Raw genomic sequence first — 23,174 nt, 5'->3', positions numbered from 1 at the left:
CACACTCTCTCTCTCTCTCTCTCTCTCTCTCTCTCTCTCTCTAATAAATAAATAAATAAATAAAATTAAAAAAAATAACTAGCATTAAAATTCAAAAACATCCTTTTTGAAGCCTCCTTCATTCTCCTTCTGTTCTTGCATTCCAATCATAACCAACCCAGCCTTTTCCCAACAATGACATTTTCCTCCATTTTAAGTCTATTTCCTGTGTAGTTGAGGAAGTCTGTGTAGTTCGGTAGGACTTCTGCCAAGTGGTGCAAGGACAGTAGTTTTTTGCTTGGGGCGTTGGAACACTGCAATGCTCTCTGAAGCACTGTTTGGTACAGCTAGAGTCCTGCTCATGTACAGAGATGTAGGTGTTGCTGAGGAGATGCTTTAGCTCTGCTACTGTCCTTGCTGACCTTTTCCTTCCTGGTCCAATTTTGCTGCATTGACCATTCCATGTTCTGCTTCCATGTGTTCTCAGCATGACTGCTTTCTGGCTAGCTTCTCTATAATACTCTCCAGGTGTGAGATTCTTTTCCAGTACAAAGCTTGGATTTGGAAACTCACCTTAGTTTTTATTCTTTCTGCTAGATAAAGCCAGTGAAGTTATTTTCATGATTAGTTTTTATTAGTATCTTGGATCTAAATTGATATAGCAACTTATTAATCTTTATATTTTATGGTTAAATTGATGTTTATTTTGTGGAAGGGATAAAATTATCCTTAAATTTATGAATCAACCTCTAATTGAAAACTATAATGAACTGAAAGGATAACTACATCAAAATAGGGATTTGGAAACTTTAATAAAATGTTTTAAAAATTTAATTTTCTCGGGCTGAGCTATAAAGTATGACAGAACTGATTTCCCCCAAATATGGCATTATATACATCTCTTTTCTCCCAGGCATGTATGGAACAAACTTATTTTCTTTCGTACTCCTACCTTGATTTTTTTTTGTACCAGGAATCAAACTAAGGACCTTGTATTTGCCAGGCAGGTACTGTGCCACTAAGCTATATCCCCTTCTCCTTGAATTTATATAGAAAATTCTATATTTATCTATTGTTCTGTTTTAGTACTTTGTTTACCTGAAAACTTGGGCATTTCTTTTAAATACCACTGGTTTTTTCTTCTACAGGGAAAGCAGTAGTCTGGACCAAATGTGACTTGAATTCATGCTACTTACATTGTCACTGCCTTATGCTCTGCAGCCTCAGAAATGTTAAGCATCAGTTGATAGTTAGAAGGGAATGCTTTTGCTGAGGTCTCTGCTTGCCAGTTGGTGTTGATTTGGTTGAGGAAAGCAGGAAGCCTTCAAGAGGGACAGACAGACTCCCAACAGATGGAACAGTGAAACATCTCCAGCTCAGGTGGTAAATGAGTACCTACTCTATACCAGGCCCCATTCCAGGAGTTTGGGAGTACATCAGTGACCAAAACACTGTTCATGTGCAGCTTACATTCTAGCAAAGATGATACAGTAAGGGAGATGGGGAGGTGCTGGTGGCCGTCAGTTGCACTTTTAAATAACATGTTCTGATTTGTCCTTACAGGAAAGGTGATAGGTTGCTGAAACAGAACTAGGGAATCAACTATGAGCAAATCTGTGAGCGGGACGTTCCAATAGAGGAAATAGCCCATAGGCTTTAGGCAGGAATGTGCCTAATCCACTAGGTACCAGCAGGGGTATCCCAGTGTGGCTAGAGCCCAGGGAAGGAGTAGCAACAAGGTTGCAAACAAGTCTGGGTAACGGGCAGGTGGAGCCCTATTTGTAGAGCTTCAGTTTGTTCAAGAGATTTAAGTGGAGGATGGATAGAGTTGACTGACTTTAAAAGTAGCACTTTTCTGGGTCAGTGTACACTGAAGGAGGCCCATGCAAAATTACTTCCTAGTTCTGCCATCCCCATTCGCCTACAGGTAAAGATGGCCAGACAGTTGTGTTGGGTCCAAAAAATTACAATGATATCCTAAATCTTTAGTGTAAAAATTAGAGTCCATTTTTTTTTTTTTTTTTTTTGGTTGTTGTTATTAAAGCTTAGTCTTCTTGGAACTTCATAAAGAACACCATAGTGTTTTTCTGTTTACTCCAGCTGAGCTATTTTTGTTTCATCCTTGTGCCCTTGCCTTTAAAGTTAATGTCCTTTAATGCTCATTTTAAAATGTCCTTATCTTGCTGCAGTGGATTTATGGCAGTAATGGTGCCCTTTTAACATTAACCTGTGCTTCATAACTGAGATATAATTATATGTTACATTAGTGTTGTAACTGTTATGCTAGACCAGTGGGATTTTACATGTGCAGTAGAAGCCATGGGTTTAAAACAAAGAAGAAAAAAAGCAACAAAACTTACTGTTTAAAGAATCTTCTTTGCAATGTACTAATTATTGAAACTGGCCTGCTAATTGGTTTTGAAACTATCTCATTACTACTTGTTTCTCAATAAAATTAATAAAAAAGAGCTTTCTTTTTTTAATCAAATAATTTTTGTTCCTAATCTTGTAGCAGTGTCAGTTTTTTTTTTTTTTTTAATAATGGTGATCATTTTATCTTCTATTGATGTAAAAACATTCTCTTGGTCAGCAATGCTGTGCAAGGTGGCTGGGGAGTGCAGCTCAGTAGTAGAACACCTGCAGAAAGCCCTGGGTTCAGTCCCCAATACTGGGGGGAAAAAGCCTAAAGATTATTAGTGAGGACGAGTTGTATTAGAATAACACGGGGATATGGTTACCCTAAAGACGTGTTCTTCTGTTTCATTTTTGTCAAAGTGAAACAGTGTGCTGGGCATGAGCGTGAGCTATTTATTGTAGATTGGAGTTACTCTGGAGTGATTGTGAGAATTATCTGAGTCATGATCCTGCAAGGCGCCTTCTGGTAGTGGTGTTTTTCAAGACAAGTGGAGAAATAGAAGATGCAGGATGCTTGTTCTTGCAAACCAGAGGTTGCCACAATGACTTCCATGTCCTGCTTTGAATCTATAGAAGGAGGCAAGAATTGTGATCTGTGGCTTAATATTGTATCTCTGCGTTTGTTCTGGTGGGTGAAATCAATCTTGGGGCTGTATGTACAGAAATCTGTTTCTTCGCAGTCTGTTTCTGACTCATTTTCTCTGTCAGGCCTGTTCTTGGTCTATGTTCAGGAACAAATCCTGCTTGTTGATGAGCTGTCTCCTTGTCTGTTTACAAAAAGTCCTAGTGTTTATTAAGCTTGTATCAATCAGGCAGTGTTTGAAGCCTATCTGTCCCTCGACCTAGGTCTCTTGTTTTTTGCTCCCCCACATCTAGGAGCTGCATCTCCAATGGATACTGATGGGTTTGATGAGCTCCTTCAGCAAGCTGAACAGCTTGCTGCAGAGACTGAGGGCATCTCAGAGCTTCCCCATGTGGAACGGAACTTACAGGAGATCCAGCAGGCAGGGGAGCGCCTGCGTTCCCGTACCCTCACCCGCACTTCCCAGGAGACAGCAGATGTCAAGGCGTGAGTACTGGTGGGGAGGCAGCCTTGGTGCTGGGTGGTTTGGGGGCAGAATCTGTCTCTTCTTTCTTGCCTTGAATTTGGATACAGTCTGTGAATGACAGTCACAAGCCAGATTCTCAGGAACTCAGAGAAGATTTGTAAACAGGTCAGTGGCCTTGCTTTGTCTACTTACCACTCTAGTTTTCTGGCCTGTCTGTTTGACCAAGCTGTAAGCTTGTGTCACAGCAGAGATGATCAGGGTGGGAGGGTACTAAAGAGCTCTGTCATACAGAAACTGGTCACATTTTTGTTGTTGTTGTTGTTGTTGTTGTTGGTACTATGGTTGATATATTGTGTCAATATGAGAAGTTTAGAAGTTTAAGTGACTTAAATGTCATGGTCTTCATTTTGTAAACATCCTGAGCCTGTGCAGAAGGAGGGCAGGGAAATGGTAAGTGCTATACCCATACCCTGCTTACTGTGTAAGAGAGGAAAAGAGGCTTGCTCTCTCCTTTTTGCTTTTGTTTCTTTTGCTATCTTATGCTGCCTTGAAAAACTGTTGCCCCTCTGTTGTGCTACCCTGCTTTGGAGCCATTTGATTATGGACTAAAACCTCTGTAAAGTGTGAGTTAAATAATAAACCTTTCCTGTAATGAAGACAGTTGGGTTTGCAAGTATTGGGTCATAAGTGGCTCGCATAAATATCTTAGTAGATATGGGCCTCACTGATAAGTGGTACCTTCTAAGCCAGAAAGCACTCAGCAGTGAGCAGAGTTTTTAAGCGCGCTTGGAAGAAATAGTTGGTAGTCAGTGACAAGAGGCCATCTAAGTGAGGAGTGATTCTTCCTGCTTATTATCAGCCCAGAGGCTGCCTCTGAATGACCTTGAAATACAGTACTTCCTAGCTGATTGTAGAACAGCAACGTGGGTGACTCAAGAAAATGCTGGCTGCCAACAGCTGCTGCCGCCACTCAGCCTCTGTTGGATTTTAGATTCCATGAAGGTGTGTTTAAAGTCTTGGCTGGACCATATCTGGAGCCAGAAGCATGAATAAGACATGATCCTTGCCCTCCAAGGAGCTTAAAATTTGTGGGGTCATGTGGGAGGAACCATTTTGCCTTCCAGAAGGGATGTGATTTACTGATTACTTACTACCTTTGAGCTAGTTGACTTGATGTAAGATTTTGCTTAGTCTTCACAGCCAGCATTAGGCCTGTTCTACCCTTATGGTTGTGAAGCAGAACTCTCAAGATGGTAAAAACCACCTTACATAATTGGTGTGGTAAGCCAAGATTCAGACCCAGTGAGGCTGACTCCAGAAAACAGGTTCCTGTAGTTCTGATGGAATGGCCAAAGGACCTGCTGCTGTGCCTTTGTGGGTCTGGAAAGTCACTGATATCCTATTCAGGAAAAACAGGAAACTCTCAGTCATCTCTTTAGTCTTCATTACTTTAATTTGAGAAAGACCTAAGTGCTGATATTAATATAAGGACATTGTTTTATGTTTCAGGAGTCAGTATAAAAGCCACATTCTTTTTGTGCAACTAAACTTGAAAGCTGAATATTTTGGCTGCTCTTTGGAGTCAGGATGTAGAAGTTCTTGTAGCTCTAAGTAAAGTGTTACTTTCTATTTTTTATTTTTTTTTAAACCCAGGGCTGGTGCATGCCAGGCAAGTGCTGTGCTACTGAGTTACATTGCTAGCCCTTTTAAATTTTATCTTATTTATCTATTTAGTACAGGGTCTCATTACACAGATAGGACTCATAGTACAGGGTCTCACTACCCAGATAGGACTCATAGATAGGACTCATAGTGCCTGTAATAAAATTACAGGCATGCGCCACCATGCTCAGTCTTAGTTGCTGTCGCTGTCTCAGTGTGTGCCAGGGGTAGGGTGAGCGATGGAACCTTGGCCCTTGCATCTGCCTAAGTAGGCACTTTAATCCCCTGAGCTATCTGGCTGGCCCTAAAATTTTATTTTTGAGACAGGGTCAGGTTAAGTTGCCCCGGTTGGTCTCAGACTTGTAATCCTCCTGTTTTAGTCTCCTAGATAGCAGAGATTACAGGCATGAGCTACTGTGTCTGGCAATCCAACCAGCCTTTAGACATTTCTATCAAACTGCCCTCCCGGAAGGCTCCTTATTGCAGCGCTTGGCTGCCTGCAGTTACGCCCAATCTTGAGCTTGCAGGCTCAGCTTATGCACAAGGATGCTGTTGGAGTGAAGGGCTTGTAATACCAGCTGAGTTGCTATAGTTATAATTGCATCAGCTTTACAGTCTATTAAGAGCAAAAAGGGAAAATGTTTTCTTGGTAACAATTATCAGTCATGTTCTCTTTTTGTAAATTTCCATTCTTCCTCTCTTTTAACTTAAATTCATTATTTTAGGGAGGAGGAAGTTGAAACATGGAAAGAAAGGGTATTGGGTGGGGCATGTACTTAAAAAGAAACCAAAGGGCTAATGACTGTATTTTTCCATTTTCTTGATAGGCAGAGATAAAAAGTGTGATGTGAATATTTTAGTACATACAGGATGAGGACAGAAGGGAGAACCGAGTAGGAAAATTTTTTACATGACATAAACTTTGAAAGAAAATCCTAAGATGTGAGATTGTAGATTTAAGACTAAACTTTTTGTGCTGAGTTATTTGCTTATATACACTATGTTGGATTTTTCACTTAAAGAATAGATTTAATAGCATTTTTTGCATATGTGTATTTGCCTTTTTAAAATTGTTCAAGTTTTTCACACAGAAAAGAGTATGCATAACATACAAAGGTATAAGTCAGGGATTTATAACTATGGCCCCTGAGCCACATCCAGTCTGCTACCTTTTAAAGTTTTATTGGAACACAGCCATACTTGTTTATTGTCTGTGCTGCTTTTATGCTCCAATAGCAGAGTTTAGTTACAACAGAGATTATATGACTTACAAAGTCTGAAATATTTACTATCTTCTACAGAAAGTTTACTGATTTATGCTATAAAAATAAACTGAGTACATACCCATGATGTGTTGCATAGTGAATATACAGAGTATTGTCAGTATCTGTGAAGGACTCTGAGCGCCTGCCATCAGTTGCATTTCCCACATTTCCACCAAGGTGGCTTGATGGAATTTTCCATTCAAAATGGACAACCTAGAGGTGTACAAAGAAAAATCCAGCAGTTACTCTGTCTCCTTGACTTTATTCTCCAAGGTAGTAACTTATGTTTAATTTCCTTGTTCTTGTAGTTTTTTCCATAATTGTGCAAAGCACATAAAAATATTTGACCAAAATTACAAGGCAAATTGAAACTTGACTTGTCTTAATACTACTCAGCTACCTTTTAAGGCACTTAATATTTGTTAGGCACATGTACTTAACATATATGTATGTTATTACATATAAGTATTATTACATACATATATAATTTCCTTCGAAACTAACCTTGTGAAATAAATGTAAGCTTTGTTTTATAAATGAGGAAGGTCAGATAGCGGGTGGGCATCCAGAAGACAAACTCAGCTTGGTTAATAAGACTAAGAACTTGCCATATGGCACTTTTTAGTTCCCAGAGAATTGTCAAGTCATTTTCCTATTAGGTCTTCAAATCCATGGAGTGGGGAGAGGCAATGGTTGTTTTTTACATTTAATGGGAAAAGACTGGAGCTCAAAGAAGTAGTAATATCTAAAATTTTCAATGAATTAAATACAGGTGAGACTTGAACTGTGGCTCTTTGACATTTTTTATGAACTTTGTGTGCACTGGGATTAGCCTTTGTACTCTTACTCCTCTGAGCCTGGAATGTTTGACTCTAACTTCTGTGACTTTCTACTCATGGTAGGGCTGCCTAGTTGTAGGAATTGGGGTAGGTATAAGGCAAGGAGCCTTTAGGCTTTTCCATCCTTAGAAACTGAATGTTTTTGGTACAGCCTTTGCTTGTGAAACTGTTCCTTTCCTAGATTCCCTAACTTCATTAGTCTTCCTTCACTCTCTACCTTCCCCCATCAGGGTTTCTGCATACATGAAATATAAACCATTTACTTCAGGCACCACCCTCTTAGAGGACCATTCTCTAATAATTCTGGTAGCTGATTTTTAAATTTAAATTCTGGTACATATTCAAATCATTTGGGCCCTGGATGCAGTGTCATATATCACTGATGGAAATATAACACCATGGGGCAGAATTTGCGATAACTATCAAAACTGCCCCAGCACTTCTATTTCCACAGATCTATCCCAAAGGTATACTGGCGAAAATATGAAAACTCTTGTTCACAAAGATCTTTATTATGGGGCTGGCGGGATAGCTTAGTTGTCTTTTTTTTTTTTTTTTTCAGAACAGGGGATTGAACTCAGGCCCTTGCGCTTGCCAGGGAAGCACTTAGTCCACTGAGCCATCTCCCCAACCCATTTATCTTAAAGTGCCTGCTTAGGCAAACTCAGTGAGGCATAGGGGACTGCAGTCTGATCCCCAGCAGCACATGCCACACCAGATCTGCCCTTAAGGTGGGCCTACGCAGCTCCCCCCCAAAAAAAAATTATTACAATAATATTTGTAATAGCAGAAATAACTCACATTCTTATTTAGTGGGGCACTAGTTGAATAAATGTTACACATCTTATTGTGGAGTACTTTTTAGGTAGTATCAAGAAATAACCATATATACCACTGAGAAGTGATTCTATTCTTTTTTTCACAGCTGATTAATAGAACAGTTTTGATAGTTAATACACTGTACATTGTTATCTTCTTAGTGGTTATCCATAGTACAAGAAGCAGACAGGATATTCTGTTCAAACACTTAGTACACCTCTTTCTTCTCATTGAGTTAAGCGAAATTAGCTGTAAATTTATCCTAACTATTTTGTATATATAAATACAAAATGATCTTTCCTTTGTATCTTTTTTTTAAATTTTAATTTTTTTTAAATTTTTTTTTTGTCCTGTCAGAGGTGAATATTCTATTGGCATCTAAATACGATAGGTGTTTGAATTCAACTAAACAATCTAACACTGTCTAGCAGTCTGTAATATTAGTGGGTTATCCTTAGAAGTTACTGACTTAAGCCTTTTACAGCTCATCGTATTAATATGGATTTACTTTATATACCTCGATTTTTATACTTTTCTGCTGGATGGTTAAGACCAAGATATAGCAAGACCTATATACCAAGAAATGTAACTTTTGTATCTGATAAGGTCAGCCAAGTACTCTCAGGATTTATCCTGTAGCCCTGTACCGCCTTTTGTACATCCTTTTGTCAGTGTCTGACATGAGGATGAGTCACGGCCATTGCTTGACCAATTTGCTCTCTGTGAAAGCTTGAGAAAATGTTTTTTCTCTCCTTGTGACTCTCCCCAGGCTCACTTTAGATGAGAAGTAATTCTAGGGCATACTTTTTTGTCTTGTCTTGTTTTGTTTTAATATATTGGGAATCAAACTCAGGATCTTGTGATTGCCAGGCAGGCACCGTGTCACTGAGCTATCTCCCTGACCTTCTTGGGCATACTATCAAGTAAAGTGCAAGGAGGAGAACAATATATAATCTTAATTATTTTATTTTTACTTTTATTTTTTTTAATTTTAAAATTTATTTAATTCTATTGGGACATATGAGAGACAAATCTCTTCCACATCTGGAGAGCTGAATGCACAAAAATGAACCCATAGTTAAGAATTTTTGAAAATCTCAATGATTGGACATAAGCATCTTAGGCTCAGAATCGTTTTATAAAAATAGTCTTCTAATAATAAATAATGCCATAATTAAAATAATTCTTTTGACATCCTTAGAAGCAGAATTGCTACGTGAAATGGAATTCATATTTGAAAATTTGGTAATGCTCAGAAATTATTCTCCATAAAGGCTATACTAACTTGTACTTGACAAACAAAAACACACTTACTTTTCTTTACTATTACTATTTTTTTTTAAAGCAGATAAAAGACATCCTGTGTTTGTACATCAGAACACTTAAATAATAAAGTGTTAATATTCCCCAAATTGGTCATAACTCTCCTTTTTGGTAGAAATTGCAGAACTTTTTGCAGAAGTTGACTCAAATGCAGGGGATCTAAAATAGCCAAAGTGATCTTTAGATGGCAAAGGGAAGGTAAAAATCTCATACTTCTAATTCTGAAGTTACTAGAATGTCACAGTAATCAAATTTGTGTGATATTGGTGCAAGGTTAGGCATACAGATTGATGGAATATAATTTTGAATCCATAAATAAATCCATGTGTCCTTGTGTAACTGATTTTTAACAAGGGTACCAGGACCAGTCAGTGGGGGAAAGAATAGCTTTTTATTTTCTTTTTAAGAGTAGGAAAATATATTGGAGAAAAGACATAGGAAATAGGAATCACTCCTGAGAGACAGGATGGGTCCCGAATGGGTCTAAGAATAGTTTTTGTTGTTGTTTTAAAATTATTGATATGTTTATTTGGTACATGGTCTCACTATGCAGCCTGGACTCATAGTGATCCTATCTCAGCCTCCCCAGTACTGGGATTACATATGTACACCACCATACCTGGTTTCAGGGCCAGCACAGTATGCCCAGGGTTCTGGAGCCAGCATAGCATGTGGTACCAGGGATCAGACTTGGGTACTTGCTCTTGCCAGGCGGGCGTTTAGACTGCTGAGCTATCTCCCCTGTCCAAGAATAATTTTTTTGAACAGATGATGCTGAATATCTACATGTAAAAGAATAAAGCTGGACACCTACTTCTTACCATACACTTAAGTTAAATTCAAGTGGATTACAGGCCTAAATGTGAGTTAAAACTATAAAATTATTTCCTTTGGGGGAGGGGGTTTAAGTCCTTGGGTTTGAACTCTGGACCTTGGTGCTGGCCAGGCAGGCACTTAATGCCCTTGAGCTATATCCCCAGCCTGAGGGGCGTCTTTTTTTTTTTTTTTTTGAACTCGGAATGCCTTCCTTCCCAGTTTGGCTGGCTTGAGTTGTGGGGAATCTAACCGCAGCAACCTGAGCCTGACTGCTTTGTTGAAGCAGCCACTTAAAGAACTGAGCTAAGGGGCAGGCCCCCTGAGGGGTGTCTTTTTGAGACAAGGTTTCATTATACATTGTAGCCCAGGCTGGCCTCAAACTCACAACAGTCCTCTTGACTCAGCCTCCTGAGTAGAGATTACAGGTGTGCATCATCACACTGTAATGTGTTTTGTTTTATAGCTAAAACTGTAAAATTCTTAAGAAAATATGGACATAAATCTTCCTGGTCTTTGCTTTGGTAGAACTTTTGTAGATATAGTACCGTTAGCACAAATGACAGAAGAAAAGGAGAATAGTTGAACTTAATCAGAATTAAAAATGTCTGAGAGCTGGGCTTGCACACATGCTACTTAGAGGCTGAAGCAGGGGGAGCATGAGCTTAAAGGCTGCCTGGCTAATTTAGTGAGACTCTTTTCAAACCAGCTAACCAACCAACCAACCAACCAGCCCACCAATGGGGCTGTGGATTTGTTCAGTGATAAAGCACTTGCCTAGTCTACCATGTAACCTAGCAGATGAACTAACTAGCAGATGTAGTAACCTTGAGGAGTTCAGTTTCCAGAGCTGCAAAAATAAAACCAAACACTCCCCCACCTCCCAAACAAAACCAAAACAAACAAAAAAAAACTCCTTTCAACTTCCAAAACTCTTTTATCCTATCAAGAAAAGCAAAATAGCATGCTGCTATGGTGCTGCTTGATCTTAGTGCTTTGGAGCTGAGGTAGGAGGATCCCAATGTCAAGGCCAGCCTAGGCTGTATAATGAATTAAAGTCAGTCTGTGCCACATAGCAAGATCCTTTGTCCCCAAAACCAAAACCAAAACCCCACCCCAAAACCCAGTACCACTATCAACAAAATCCCACAGAATGGGGGAAAAAAAAATAAATTATATATCTGCTAAGGAGATTGTGTTTAGAACATGTTTTTTAAAAATCCAGTTCTTAAAATTTAATAGGAAAAATGCAGTGTAACTGAAAAATGAGAAAACACTCTTTGTCTAATAAGCAAGTGAGAAATGCTGACTATCATTCGCCACGAGGAAACTGCAAGTGAGCAGCACAGTGAAGGCATTACTGCACACCTGCCAGGATAGCTGCGCTCTGAACAATATATAATAAATGTTGATAAGGATATGGAATAAATGGAAACCTTCATACACTCTGCTAGCCCACTTTCTGCTGTGGTGACAAAACACCTGCAAAAAGTCAACCGAAAGGAATAAAAGATTTTTTTTTCATACTATTTCAGAGGTTTCATTCTGTGGTCTTTTGGCTCCACTGTTTCTAGACCTGAGGCAAGAAGACAGAAAGATCGTGGCAGAGGAAGGCTGCTTGCCTTGTGACAAGTGGAAATAGCAAGAGCCAGAGTGAAAGGGACAAAATATATCTTAAACAGACACTCCTCTTCATGACCTGACTCTTTTAGGCTGCACCTTATTGTAATGCACATTAACCATTTAATCCACATGATGAAATCTGAGCCATTGTGTTCCAGTCCTTCCCCAAAGCCCCATCAGCTGGCTTTCTATATAGTGAGTTTTCTATATAGTGAGCTTCTTGGGCATTTTGGATGCCAACCATAACATACATTGTTGCTGGAAATTCAGCTCTTTTGGAAGATCTTTACCAGGTTCTCGAAGGAATAAAGAGTTACTCTATGATCTAGCAATTCCATTTCTAGGCTTGTACCTCAGATAGGAGAAATTGTCCACACAAAATTATATAATATTATAATACATAATAATATAATTGTATTTATGAGCTGTGTCCATAATAGGCAGATCTAGAGAGATTGAGGGTAGATAGTAGTGTCCAGGATTTGGGTGAGTGAGTTGGTGGAAGTAATTACTGATGGGTAGTTTTCTTTTGGGGAGTGATAAAAAATGTTTTAGGATTATTGTAGTAATGGTTGAATAACTACAATTATACTAAAACATTGACATACACACTTTAAATGATGAATTATATAGTATGTGAATTATATCTTGAGCTTTGGAAAACAGATAATACATATATATATGTATATATATGTATATGTATATATATGTATGTATATATATATATTTGCTGACTAAAAAATATGTATTTAAAGTACCCAGGATTTGTTTTTATTTTATTTTATTTTTTACTTCAACTAAATTATTTAATAAGATATGCACATATATCTCCAAATAATCAATATGAGAATATTGGTGTCAGGATTTGTTTTTGATCAATTATAGTAAGACACACAGACTATCATGAAGCAGTAGGGGTTTTACTAACAAAGCCATAGAAACAGGTGGCACAGCACACCACACAGTGCTAGGTGGGAAAGGCCTCGGATTGATCAGGAGTGGTGCTGATTATGATATTGAGAGGCCCAACCCAGAATGCTATAATCTTTGTGAAATTTTAAAGGTCAAAATCCTGAAAACTACAATACCTATGGGGAAGGAGTCTACATAAAGGATGGAAAACAAACTTTTAGAGAAAAGATTGCCTATGTGATACAACAACAGTAAAAACATCAGTTTATTTATTTATTTATTTTTGAGACAGGGTCTCATTGAGTAGTTCAGGTTGGCCTTTAATTCACTGTGTAGCCCAGGCTGGCCTTAAATTCATGACAATGCTCCTGCTTCAGCCTAGGAAGTGCTGGGATTACAGGTGTGCACCACCACACCAGCAAAAAAAGTCAGTTTAAAAATGCATTATTTGTATAATAATTGGCATTACTTCTAGATGATGAAATTCCAGGAGTTTTTAATAAATTAAAGCCATATCTGCTGAAGAAGTTAGCAGTTACTGATTACTTTGAAAATAATTATGTGCATGGTAGGATAAAAGAATATTTGCAGTATATTGCCTGCCATTCATTAGGTGGTGTTGCTGCCAAAATTGTGGTCTGTACATGAGTGTGTAAAGAGTACGTTCATTTCTGCATACCGAAAACCGTTTAGGAGCATAGCATGGAGCATGGGAAGACATACTAGGGAGTGCTAGTGTCATTGTATATCAGATCACAGAAGAATTTCAAAGAGCACCATGCAGAAAATGAATGCAAATGAATTCTTTAAGGAGAACCATGCCCTGAAAGAAAAAGAGCAGCTTCTGGTATCTGTCACAGTGCAAGACTTCAAAATAAAGTGATCAAGGAAATTGGCCAGCTGCTAATAGACTACTATCTCTGTGTAATTCTCCATAGCCTATCCGTGCAATATACATTTTCGTGTTTAGCTTTTTAGTTTAGTTACTTTTTTTCTTTTAGCTCCCTAATCTAGTATTTTAACTTTATCAGTTTACTAGGATATGTATTTTCACGTCTTTCCCAATATGAGAGGTATAATTTATGTAAGGACTTTCAGAGAATTCTCATTTGGTTCTCTCTCTCTTTTTTTTTTTTTCTTTTTCAAATTTGACTTCACATCAAATACATTATCATATTGTTCACTGTGTGTAAGCATTGTACACATAAATAAAAACCTGAAAACTTCCTCAGTAAAGGATGTTCATTTTGTATGTCTGCATTTGTGAAGGATAGAATTAAAATGTTTTTTGACTTTCTTTCTCTCTCTTTTTTCTTTTTTGTTTGCACTGGAGATTAAACTCAGGGCCTAGTTCTTTGCCACTGTGCTATATTGCTATATTCTCAACCCCAATTGCAGGGTTTTTTTTTTTTTTGGTTTTGTTCTTTGGTGGTCCTGGGATTGACAAGAGAATAAGACAAGCACTTATTCTCCCAATTGCAGGTTTTGATCAGCTTTCTCAATAGGCTTAGGATGTTCTTCATGGTATTTTAGATGACTGTTGAAAATCTGCGTGTACATAATTACCTATTATCATAATAAACCTTTTTCTTTTTTGAGATCAGGTGAGATCATGTGCATTTAGGGTAGTATGGCTGTATACTCTTTTTTTAAAAAATGTTATTTATTTATTTGGCACAGGGTCTCACTACACAGCTTGGACTAGTAGTGATCCTCCTATCTCAGCATCCCCAGTGCAGGGATTATAGGCATGTGCCACCATGCCCAGTTTTGGGTCTGGCACAGTGCTCCTGAATTCTTTCAGTTTTTTGAGACCAGCCTCTTGCTGTGTAGTTCATGTTGACCTTGAACTCCTTGTGATCTTTCTGCCTCCGCCTTCTGAGTGTTGGGATTATAGGCATGCACTACCACACCCAGCAAAAATATGCTTTGATACATTTTGCTTCTTGATCTGTTTCTTTCTGATTATGGTTTTGTTTGTTCATAACAGTTACACTCATGTGACATTGTCATTGGTATGTCATTAGTATATTAGTATAGGCTTAGGATGTATTAGTATATTAGTATAGGCTTAGGATATTAGTATACTAATATTAGTATACTAATATTAGTATTAATATACTATACTAATATTAGTATATTAATACATTTATGCTTCAAAAACATGTTGACATTTCCTTCTTTGTATAACATCATGTTTTTCAAATAAGTCCTCTAAAAATGCAAATAAATGTTTAAAGCAATTTTTAAAATTGTTTTTTCTAGAATTGTGTTTTCAGAATTTTGGTTCTTTTGGGAGTTTAGATTTAAGGGATTTTTATTCTGGGATTTTAACATTTGGAATTACAGGTACATGAGATTGTGTTTCCTGGGGTCATAACACATACCAGTCAGGAACAGAGGGAGTGAGGGAAAAATGAGAGCTGGAGCCTCATTGTGATTTCTTCAGGAAGACAAGGCAACCTAAAGGTGTTTAGGATTTGCTCTTTAGAGGTTTCTCAGGTGGAGCTGTGTCTAGTTGTCTGGTACCTGATTTGGGGATTTTTAGAATAGGAATAGTAGCCCAGAGTGTGAAAATCCTATGAGAATGTAATAAAGGAGGTAGTGCGATATGGTCTCTGAATTGATTGGTTTGCATATGAAAGATGGAATTGCTGCAGAATCATTTGATATCTCTAGGAATTAGCTGCCCTGGAAAGAGCAATCCCCATGGGCAAAGCAACAGCTGTGGAAAATAAAAAGGCATTATTAGTGTAGAAGGTAAACAAACAAAAGGTTACTTGTGAGAAACAGAAGGAATAGGTGAAGAAAACGAGGGCCTTTAAAAATAGATTTGACTGGCTGTGGCGATAGCTCAGCGGCCTAAGTGCCTGCCTTGCAAGTACAGGGCCCTGAGTTTGATCCCTGGTACTGCAGTATGACACTTTGGGACTCTTATTTGAAAACAAAATTAATTCTTAAAAATTGGAATTAAAACAAATGAATAGAGATACATATTCAGTTGGTGACATAACTGCACAGGAAGGAACAGTATATTTTATTTATTTATTAAATAACATGTTATTTTATTTTATTTATTTATTTTTTGTGGTACTAGGGATCAAACTTAGGACTTTGTGCTTGCCAGGCAGGTACTTAAGCTGCTGAGCCATATCCCCAGCCCCCAATTAACATTTTATTTTATTTTTATTTTTATTTCTATTTCTTTATTTTTTAAAATGTATTTAGTACAGGGTCTACAGGTTCTCACTACATAGATCAGACTCATAGTGATTCTTCCTGTTTTCAGCCTCTCAAGTGTCAGAATTACAGCCGTGCGCTACCATGCCCAGTCTCTCAAATAACATTTTTTTCTTGGTGGAACCAAGGGTTGAACTCAGGCCCTTGCACTTGCCAGGGAAACATTTATTCCACTGAGCCATCTCCCTGGCCCAAATGTGTTCTTTTTTTTTTTTTTTTTTTTTTTTTTGGCGGAACCGGGGATTGAACTCAGGGCCTTGTGCTTGCCAGGGAAGGGCTTATTCCACTAAGCCATCTCCCCGGCCCTCAAATAACATTTTAATCTGTCTTCAGTAATTGTATTATTGTTGAAGGGTTGTACCACTATTCGTATATTGTGTATAGTGTAGGATAAAAGGCATTAGTAATTATTGTGATGAGATGTTTGGGAAAGGATGTATATGTGCAGATAGAAAATCTATGAAGTTAGGGTTGGGGAGATAACTCAGCAGCATAAGTGCCTGCCTGGCAAGCACAAAATCCTCACTTCAATCCCTGGCACCAAAATAAATAAATAAATAAAATAAAAAAATCTATGAAGTTAACCTGAAACCCTGTGGAATTTTTTGGTGTTTGTTTAATAGGGATTGAACCCAGTATCATCATACTGAGCTATATCCCCAGCCCTTTTTATTTACTATTTGAGATGGGGTCTCATTAAGTTGCCCCAGGCTATGCTACAGTTTACAACTCTCCTGCGTCAGCCTCCCATAGTGCTGAAGCCCTCTGTTGTTAATGTTGAATCAGATTTATCAGTGTAATTTTCGATGTGATCTGTCCTACGAAAATGAAGAGAAGACTAAAAAGCTTTATTTCTAGCCTTGGCTGTTGGAAAGGCACAGAAACGGAGTGGCAGTTGTTGTCGCCCAGGCAATTCTCTCTGAAGTCCATTACTTAATAAAAGCAACTCAGGCACTTTGGAGAGTGGGCCATTTCCAGGTCTCAGGCAGGAGTTTGTCAGATGAATATGAAATATTCTGTCATATGAAGCAGCAGAGAAATAAATTATTAAAGCCTACTTTAGTCATTTCAGATGAACTCAAAAACCGTCAGGGTCTGTGGGGATAGCTCAATGGTTGAGTGTGCATGAGACCTTGGGTTTAGAACTCAGTACTACAGACCAGAAGGAACAGATACCTCAGAAACAGTTTGAAGAGGTTCCAACTGACTAGAGAGGAAATGATTTAAATATCAATATAGTACTTGAATTGGATTGAAATACATTATGAGTTCATAATGATACGGAAACAACCTTTCCAGTCCCCTTTGGAGGGTGCCAGAAAGCCAACTCATTATTCAGGGTAATCACGTAGTTGATAAATGAAGAGTTTCTCTGAATTGAAGTATTCTCGTAAATAGAGATAGAATATCATAATTTTACAATTCCTAAGCAATTAGGAATTAGTCATGAGAGACTGCAAACATTGCAAGTAGAGATAACCAGGCACACAGAACTCATGATGAAAGTGTGAAGTAATTTCGCCACGAAAATAATGGCATCTGAATTTGATCAAAACTTCAGAACTTCAGAAAATTGAATTTGTAGGAAATACAGAGGACAGAGGAACAAGTTCAGCTACTCTGAGTGTAGTCTGTGTATGAATAACATCAGCATCTTCTGCAAACTTAGAAATGGAGAGCTTCAGGCTCCATCCTAGTCATATTGAATCAAAATCTGCATTTTAACAAGTTTCCCAGTTAGATTCCTGAGCCTGTTTAAATTTGAATAACACTACAGAATCTTTTGTGAAGAATCCAGACTCTTCACCAAAAAAAATTATGAGGAGAAAAAATGAGTTGGAGGTGTAGTCTGTAGATAAAGGTTGAGAGAAGTATATCTGTCATGCATAAGTTGGGACCTCATTTGGATTTAAAAAATTATGAAATAATTGAGAAATACTATTTCAAAATAATTTGAGTGATAGAAGAAAATATATAAAAACAGGATTGACTATGACATGGGAATTATTGAACCTGGGTAGTGGCTACAAGAGGTTTACTATTTTTTTCTTAAGTCTGTTTTTTCTTTAACAGCCGAATAGAGGGGAGGCTAGAGGGATACATACAGTCAAAAAGTCATACAATAGAAGGTGTTGGCAAGGATAGGGAAAAAAACAGAACCATTGTATGTTGCTGGTAGGAATGTAAAATGGTGTGGCTGCTTTGGTTAATAGCCTGGCAGTTCCTTAAAAGATTAAACAGAGTTGCTATTTGACCAAGCAGTTGTACTTCTAAGTACATATCCAAGAGAAATGAAGCCATAAATCACACAAAAACTCGTGCATAAATGTACATAGCATTTTTCATAATAGTAGAAAAATGGAAACAAACCAAATTTCCATCAACTATGAATGGACATATAAAACAGGATATGTATGTACCATAGAATGCTATTTGGCAATAAAAAAAGAATGAAGGGAAAAAAAGGAATGAAGTACTAAAGCATGATCCGGTATGAATGAACCTGGAAACATTGTGCTAAGTAGAAGATACCAAACACTGTGTATTAAATTACTGTATTTATTTTTTATTTTATTGAGAAACAAATATCAATGAGACACTTTCCAAGCTGATTAATAGGACATTTTCAATAATTAATACATTGCACATTGTTATCTTCTCAGCGGTCATCCACAGCACAAGAAGCAACCAGGACATCCCGTCCAAACACTGCTGCTACAAATCCTTCCTCTCACTGAACCAAGCGAAAGCAGTCATACATCTATCCTAACTATTCTGTATATACAAATACAAAATGGTCCTTCCTTTGTATCCCCCTCTCCAGTTCAGTCCTGTCAAAGATGGATATTCTATTGGCATCTAAATATTATAGGTGCTTAAATTCAGCAAAACAATCCAACACAGTCCAGTAGTCCGCAATAGTAGTGGGTTATCCACAGAAGTTGTTGACTAGAGCCTTTTACAGCTCAGCATATTAATATGGCTTTACTTTATATACCTCGTTTTTATACTTTTCTGATGCATGGTTAAGACCAAGATAAAGTGAGTCCTATATAAATTACTGTATTTATATACATTATCTAGAATCTGTAGAAACAGATACTAGTGACAGGCAAGGAGAGGTCTGGGGGCATTGATAGTACTTAAGGATAGGAGTTTCTTTGGGGGAGGTGACAAAAACATTCTAAAATTGGTGATGGCTGTGTAACTGTAAATATGCTCATATCGCTGAATTGTAGACTTTAAATGATGAATTGTAGGTATTGAGTTAATATCTTAGTGAAGCTGTTACAAAAGAAGGAAGGCATTACAGTAATATCTGTGCTCCAGGGCTTCACTCAGGAGTAATCAGAATCATTGGAAGAGAAGTTGCATAGGTGATTCAAATGTGCAGTCAGAGTTGAGATCCATTATATTAGAAGGGTGACTAATAACAATTGATAGGAGAAACAAGATTGTCGATCTGGTATGGTAGCTGGGATAGCATCATAGTTGACCTAAAAAATATCTACAAAGAGGAGCTCTGGGTAAACAGAATCTGTTGCTGTATTTATTAAAATAGAACAAATATGGGAAGTCCTTTCTCTTAAATGTCTGTGAGTTCAAAATGGAAAAAAATCTCAGGTAATATCTTGTAGGTGTTATATATACTTTTTGTTTGTTGTTTCTGGTACTGGGGATTGAACTCAGGACCTTGCATGTGCTAGGCAGTATATATACTGCTAAGTCTTGCAGCTTCTCAGTTACTCAAAGTGAGTACATATTTTATGAACAAGGTATTTTGGCACTAAATGGTAATCCCAAACAACTATCTTTTTTTTTTTTTTTTTTTTTTTTGTGGCAGAACCCAGGATTGAACTCAGGCCCTTGCGCTTGCCAGGAAAACACTTATTCCACTGAGCCATCTCCCTGGCCCCCCAAACAATTATCTAAAATACTAGTCTGTTTCTCTTAAGTTTCTTCCTGGGAGTATTCTGATTATTAGGGAGAATCAGTTGTTGTTGTTTTAAAACTCATTCATTGGGGCTGGTGAGACGGCTCAGTGGTCTAAAAGCACCTACTTAGAACAAGTTTAGCAAAGCACAGGGACCGCGGTTCAATCCCCCAGCACCACATGCCAGCCAGCCCCGCCCCCTGATGGGCTGAGCTGGCCACACACACACACACACACACACACACACACACACAAATAAAAATTTAAAAAAAAATAAAAAATAAAACTCATTCATTGCTGTATTGCCTGGATGTGCAGAAATAAAGGTGGTTGTAAATGTTCAAAAACATTTACTGGTCAGGTGACAGTTTTCTATATTGTTGGGGTGGGCAGCAGAGATAGAACTTAAAGATGTACTGGCATAGTATTTGACTTTTGAAGAGAAGCCATGGAGAACTTGGATTCTGGTTTTACTGCTCTTAAATAAATCGTTGACAGCCCAGGACTTTTAGTTCCCTCAACCAATGAATGAGGTATGGCCCAGCTTACTCCTAAAGCTATTAAAATGTGTGGTTCACTGTGTCTGTCTTTTCAGAGGCTATACGTATAGTAAGATGGTGTTGTTTGGGTTCTAGGAAGGTTTAGGATTGCAAATTTAAGACCAGCCTGGGCAACTTAGCATGACCCTTTCTCAAAATAAGAAAAGCAGGAAGAAAGCTAGGGATCAAGCTCAGCATTGGTCTAGCATGTGTGAAGCTGTGGATTCAATACTCAGTATTGCTGTCCCCATAAAGTGTGTTCTAGAGCTAGATGGCCTGTCTTTCCCACTTCCTGGTTCTCTGACTTTGCAGAATGTTTAAGCTCTTTGCACTTAGTTCCCTCATATGTAAAATGAAGCTGAATAATTGCATCTGCCTCCTAGGATTCTTTGAAATATTTGGGCAGCCCAGACTTTGGTCCTCTTATCATTTCCACTTCAGATGAAGCTGGCTGGCTGGCTTGCTTGTTTTGTTTTTTTTTTTTTTTAATTTAGTGAAGGGTCAACAGGGTGTTCAGGGTCTCAATACTAGATCGGACTTGTGGTGATCTGCCTGTTTACAGCCTCTCAAGAGCGGGGAGGCTCTTGGGTGGTTGTGCACACCACCATGCCCAGTCTCAGTTACTATTTCAGTGCACCCCTAGGGTGGGGCTGGCACAACAGGCCTGGGTGGCAGGCCTGGGGATCGAACCCCTGGCCCCTGTGCCTGCTTGCAGGCCCTTTAATCAGCTGAACTATATGGCCAGCCCTGAGGCTTTCTTTCTAATTCAGGTGTGATCAGAACTCAGTTATCTCTTTCTGCCAGATACAATGTTGTGTCTTTTAAACTAGGTACTAGATCTTTAAAGGAAAATATAAAATTATCTGGACAGTAGGAATCTTTCAATAAAAAATACTGTGTTTTTATGAAGCATATTAGATGTCCTACTCCTGCTTTTTCCTTTGTCTCCTGCCCTGCCCCCATGTAGGTCAGTTCTCCTTGGGTCTCGTGGACTTGACATATCCCACATCTCCCAGCGATTGGAGAGTCTGAGCGCAGCAACCACCTTTGAGCCTCTTGAGCCTGTAAAGGACACAGACATTCAGGTAAGGGCTGCCCAGTGCACGTGGAACCTTGAGCATGTAACCCAGGCTGGAGGCTCTGGCCCTTTGTTCACAACTGACTTAGGAATTCTGATTTTCTTTGTTCATTTTCTTCTTCCCCAGATATTAAAAGAGTAGGAGACAACTTTGGAAGTAGAATGGGGAATACGGGATTGTTTTGACAGTGCTCTCTGTGCCTGAGCTTAAGAAAGTGATTGCATTCTGCCCTCTTTAGATAATCTTAATTATGAGAACAGATTTCTCTTATTTCCTTGGGTTTAATCCAAGCACAGAGACATTAGTTGTAAGTTGCTCTTGCTTTCTTTATTAGATTGCATGTAATTTTACTATTCATCTTTCACATATCTTGCTTGATTCATTGGCAAAGAGCTGGGGAAAACTTTGAGCACTGTTTACTGAACCCAATTCTGTGATTTCCAGGAAATATTTGGCTGCATTAGTGGCACCAGGAAATGAAATAGCCTAATAAAGCACTGTAGTCTCATTTACCCAAACATGCCACCCACTGTTAATGGCTCTTTTAATCTAATCAGAAACTGATGTAAAATTGTTAAGGAAAAACTTTGTGATCAATTTAGTTTGCAGGAATTGGAACACTATTTGTGGTGGAGTGAAGGGAGAGTGAAGCAGTACTTTTGCTGTGCTGCCCAGACTGATCTTAAACTTTAAACTCCAGAGCTAAAGTGATTCTCCTATGTTAACTTCCCAAGTAGTCAGGATTATAGGTGTGCGCCTGTCTTGGTTATTCTCTTGTTGCTGGGACAAATACCTGGCACCCAGAATGAAGGAAAGAAAGATTCATTTAGCATACAGTTAATGGAGGTTTCAGTCCATACTTGGCTGGCTCCACGGCAGACTGGCACATAGCAGAGAGCAACCTTTCATGGTGGCAGCAAAGAGCAGAGAGCAAAAGGGAGGATTAACAGCAACAATGGCTACAGACAGCAAGTCTGTCTCCCTTAAATTGCATTCAGGCTATCTGCCCCAGGCTGGGTGTAGTACTCACACCTATAATCCCAGCAGCACTCACACCCATAATCCCTTGGATTATGAATTAATCACAAAATGTAGAACTGCACCTCAATGACTGCATGAGGCTTTGGGGGGGACAAATACACACAAACGAAAACAGCACCACTCTGCCTGATTTGATTTACTTCTGAATGAACAGGAGCCAGGTTCTGTGGCGGCAAGTCCTAATAGAAATGAGCAATAATTGTATTGTTCTTTGACCTCAGTTTGAGTTAATGCTCTACCCTACTACCCTTACCAAGAACCATTTCTGGACTTGCTGAGTTTATTTGGAAGCCTAATTTGAGTTGAATGACTGTAAATGTTCATAATTTTTGTAGTTATTGATATCCTTCTGAGTCATATTTCCTTATCAGATTATAGATGTCTTCTCTTTTCTGTGTAATTTTAAAATAAGATATATGCTTAAGCATTTTTAGCTACTTCTGTTCTACCCAGCACAACTGCTTGAAGCTCTGTAAATAAGTACTCACAACAGATGAGATGGAGTAAGACACAGCTTAAATAATTTGAAAGATACATATATGTATGTTTGAAAGAAATATATATATATATAGTGGCACTGGCTGAAATGTTGTTTGGTTGGTTGATTTTTTTTTTATGAGCAGAATATTTTTTTTTTATTGA

General features: G+C 38.3%; 1 protein-coding gene across 3 annotated transcripts in view; it reads left to right on the top strand.

Moving 5' to 3' along the window:
• Nup93 (nucleoporin 93) overlaps positions 1-23,174 on the top strand; it is a 139,229-nt gene that overhangs the window by 15,851 nt on the left and 100,204 nt on the right. For all 3 annotated transcript variants that reach the window (XM_004625968.2, XM_023709314.1, XM_023709315.1), the window contains exons 2-3: positions 3,271-3,463; positions 21,380-21,497. In XM_004625968.2, the coding sequence (XP_004626025.1) occupies positions 3,285-3,463; positions 21,380-21,497 (297 nt within the window). In that variant the 5' untranslated portion in view covers positions 3,271-3,284. The remainder of the gene's footprint in view (positions 1-3,270; positions 3,464-21,379; positions 21,498-23,174) is intronic.

Source organism: Octodon degus, unplaced genomic scaffold (genome assembly GCF_000260255.1).
Source record: "Octodon degus isolate 3935 unplaced genomic scaffold, OctDeg1.0 scaffold00011, whole genome shotgun sequence".
In the NCBI taxonomy this organism is placed as follows: Eukaryota; Metazoa; Chordata; class Mammalia; order Rodentia; family Octodontidae; genus Octodon; species Octodon degus.
This window is presented reverse-complemented; position numbering and strand designations above follow the sequence as displayed.